Below are 4,075 nucleotides of genomic sequence, written 5' to 3'. Positions count from 1 at the left end.
TGAGGAAAGAGGGGTGGAATGATGGATGTGAGGGAAAAGCTGAAGGTGCTGTTTGGGGAGCAAGGAAATGGTGAAGAAAGAGGCTGTGCACTGCATAAAGAAGAGGATGAATGTGCGGTGCCAATCATTTATCATGAGGATGGTGGGGACCCCTCATAATGGGTACAACAGGTGTACAGAACCAGGAACCTAGTGTACGGATGGTGGGAGCCCCTTAATGATGGGCACAGCAGGTGTAGAGAACCAGGAACCCAGTGCAGGGATGATGGGAGCCCCCTAATGATGGGCACAGCAGGTGTAGAGAACCAGGAACCCAGTGCAGGGATGATGGGAGCCCCCTAATGATGGGCACAGCAGGTGTAGAGAACCAAGAACCCACTGCAGGGATGATGGGAGCCCCTCATGGTGGGCACAGCAGGTGTACAGAACCAAGAACCCACTGCAGGGATGGTGAGGGACCTTCATGGTGGGTACACCAGGTGTACAGAACCAGGAATCCAGTGCAGGGATGGTGGGAGACCCCCATATTGGGCACATCAGGTGTACAGAACAAGGAACCCACTGCAGGGATGGTGGGAACTCCTCATGATGGGTACAGCAGGTGTACAGAACCAAGAACCCAGTGCAGGGATGGTGGGAGACCCCCATATTGGGCACATCAGGTATACAGAACAAGGAACCCACTGCAGGGATGGTGGGAGCCCCTCATGATGGGTACAGTATGTATGCAAGGTGGAGAATATTTGGGGATCATGTGACACTCCAAATCCTGGGCTGGGGATGCAATGATGGGTGTGATGATGCATGTGAGCAAGCAATGATGAGGAAAGAGGGGTGGAATGATGGATGTGAGGGAAAAGCTGAAGGTGCTGTTTGGGGTTTTTTTTTTTCCTTCCAAGGCGTCGCGTTTGCATTTATTATGTGGCAGGAAAATAAAAGGGTTTCCAGATTAAACATATTCCAATTATTTGCCATTTATGAAGGATGCTATATGTTTTGGGAGTACAGATTTTTCTTTGATGTCCTTCACATAGACTCGTTAATGATGCAGAACCAAAAACAAAGCAGTAATGACATATTAAATAATAATGGGGGCAGCTGGAGCTTCGCAGCCGTTAATTCGAGGTGGATTTTGTGCAGTGCGTCACGAATCCGGGGGAAGCGGAACAATGGCGAGACGCTGTTTGCATTCACACCTCGGGTGCATTAGCACAAGTGTCCATTCACACATGAAAGACAACGAAGCGGGGAAACTGTCGCAGAGTTTTTCGCTTTTTAAAAGGTTGACAATTTCACATCTGCGAAGGGATTGTAATTCCTACTTTGCTTGGCTGATCATAATTGTGATGAGTGTTTTTGTAAGGATACCTTCAGATAATAGCACTGATTATATTACAACCTGTTCCAGGCAGCCGCCCAACCTGCGCTCTAACACATATTTTACCAATCACAAACAGCCAGGCTTAAAGGGAAACAGGCGAAATATTACGTACCGGGGAACTGGATTTACTAATCTGCTCCTACAGGGGGAGGGGATACGATATAAAATAAACTTTCTGTTATTTCTTTTACCATTCATCTTAACAGATCTGCCAGCTCATCCCGTCACGGGTATTATAGAAATTACATTACTAAAGCAAAGGGAAGCCAGGTATTATAAATGGGTCATTGCAGCATTTTTCATTCCATAAATAATATTGTTCACCTTACAATGCGTCTCTGAACTAGATAAAAGTGTGACCATGCCAGGAAGAGCCAGTTAGTCCTTCTTTGGTTGTTGTAATCGTTTCCTCTTAAATTACTGTCTGTCCTGGCCCAGCTCCTTCACCCCTCAGGGGCGGAGCAAAGGAGAATACTACAGACTATCAATTTAGTGATAACGCAGGGTTTGCTGAGGCTGCGGACATCACAAGCAAGATGGCGACTCCCAGCGGAAGTTTCGGGTATTTTAGAAGTCCACACAAAGAAAGATTTTACAGTTTACGCCTTAAAATATAATTATTCTCAGGGGAACATTAATATTCTGGTGACAGGGTCTCTTTAATATGACCAGTAGTGGAAAGTATTATCAGGGATCTATGTTCTGAGGAAAACTAATACATTATTGTAAGAGTTAAACCAAAAATATTGCTTACTAAAAATCTAAATCAGAAAAAATAAATGCAATGACAGGTTCACTTTAATAAAAAGTATCCCCAACCATAGAGAATAACTTCTGGCAACCAATCAGAAATGATTATTTATGGATATGGCTTTGAATTGGCTTCCCTGCCTTTGTGTGATTGTCAGAAAGTCGTCAGAATGGAGAATGATAACCAATTTATGATCTGTTATGTGCGGCATATTGAGAAGGAAGCTGTGCAGATCTTAGGTGTTATGCAGGGGCCCTCAGGTGTTACGCAGGGGCCCCGCTCTTCTTGGGTTGCTGTGCAGAGATTATGGGGTGACCCTGTACAGATATTTGGGGGGTTTCCAGGTATGATGTAATTAGCTGAGGATTCCAGTGAGACAATACTGCCATCTGGTGGTCAGTTTACATTATAACATGTCAGGGCTCAGCGCTTGAGTAGGGAAGGGTGACAACTCTGGTCAGGTTTTTATTTCTATCTACCTTGAAAAAATTATTTATTTTCTATTTGTCCTCTCGCAGGGATAAAAAGTGATGGGAAAAACAAAATGTTACAAAATTCCTGCAATGGGGAGGTCTGTTCTGGTGAGAAATGTCTAAGGGGAGATTTCCTCCCAGTTTTATCTCCTCGCTGGGACAGACGACAAAGGAAAATCTCCCCCATGGAGGACAGACATCTGTCACAGGGCACTGACAAATCTGTGTACAATGTTGGATGTCCAGGAGCTGACGTCAGGGGTAGTTGCATCGTCAGGGGTAGCTGCGTTGTCAGGGGTAGTTGCATCGTCAGGGGGTAGCTGCGTTGTCAGGGGTAGTTGCATCGTCAGGGGGTAGCTGCCTTGTCATCTTTTCACACAAATCATTATTGGTGTATTTTCTGTCCCCGGCAGTTGGCGACTCCGGACAAGGTGGAAATTCCGGAGCGATACATCGAGCTGGAACCGGAGGAACCGCTTAGCCATGAGGAGCTGGAGGCGCGACGGCGGAAAGTTCAAAGGATCAAGAACATTCTGGCCCGATCCAGGTGAGCTATCATTCCCTTCACCCATCAGCCTGGAGATTCTCCCTCGGTCTCACTGGACTCATACGATTGGCCTTGTGTCCAGGGTGAGGTGTGGATGGGGATAAATGGGGTCGTGGTTTCAGCTTCTTTGGGAGGGGCAGCTGAATGGTAAAGTGGACCTGTCACTAGAAGTCATACCTTACATGAACCCATAGGTCACATGACACAAAGGTCCAATCAATCATGTCTAAGGTTATGTAAACCCCACCTGTGATCTCCTATTTATTCTCCTTTGATCTATAAAATTGGTCCCTTTCTCCTCCTGCTCAGTATGTGGTCGGCGGTTCCTTCCTGCCTGGGCTTTGATTGGTGACTTTCTGTCTCCTGTCTGTGTTCTGATTGGTCTTTCTCTTTTGCAGCGTTCACAATCTTCAGCCAATGTCGCACCCCGATGAAATGGACCCCTCAGACCTGGACAATCAGATGCAGGAACAGGAGAGGATGATCACCATATCCTATGCTTTGGCCTCGGAGGCTTCTCAGCGCAGCAAGCAGGTAGCAGGTGAGAAGTGGGAGGGGCCTTGTCATTGGTTGGCCAGACGTTGTACCGCATTGTCTATCTGTGAATATTCGGGAAATAATATTTGAGGAGTTGGAGCACCTGATCCTCTGATGGAGTATAAAATCAGAACAGAGAGGAATCCTCACGGCTCTGTTGCTGCACTTCAGCTTACATCAGCCAAAAATATGATGGTCGGTTTTACCATTTCCCAAGCTGCCCACTTGATGGCGCTGTTCATAGCGTTAAACCTATTTAACGTTACAAAAATTACAGCCATTGGTCACTGGTAGTGCAAAGCCACCAGACAGTCCAATCATTGCCTGGCATAAAATCGCTTCCACCCAGGCTGTGATTGGCTGTCACTTGTAAATCTTCCAGATTA

The 4,075-nt window shown here is 46.3% G+C and overlaps 1 protein-coding gene across 1 annotated transcript; it reads left to right on the top strand.

Annotated features, from left to right (window-relative positions):
• Positions 1-3,018: 3,018 nt before the first annotated feature.
• Positions 3,019-4,069, top strand: LOC140321300 (pleckstrin homology domain-containing family A member 6-like; the record flags this gene model as incomplete). The annotated part of the gene is given in 2 exon segments (XM_072398110.1): positions 3,019-3,152; positions 3,551-4,069. Coding segments are annotated over 2 exon segments (363 nt in total), but the record flags the coding sequence as incomplete, so codon positions are not given.
• Between the last annotated feature and the right edge of the window lie 6 nt (positions 4,070-4,075).

The sequence above is a fragment of the Pyxicephalus adspersus genome, unplaced genomic scaffold (genome assembly GCF_032062135.1).
Source record: "Pyxicephalus adspersus unplaced genomic scaffold, UCB_Pads_2.0 Sca2128, whole genome shotgun sequence".
NCBI classification, from domain to species: Eukaryota; Metazoa; Chordata; class Amphibia; order Anura; family Pyxicephalidae; genus Pyxicephalus; species Pyxicephalus adspersus.
This window is presented reverse-complemented; position numbering and strand designations above follow the sequence as displayed.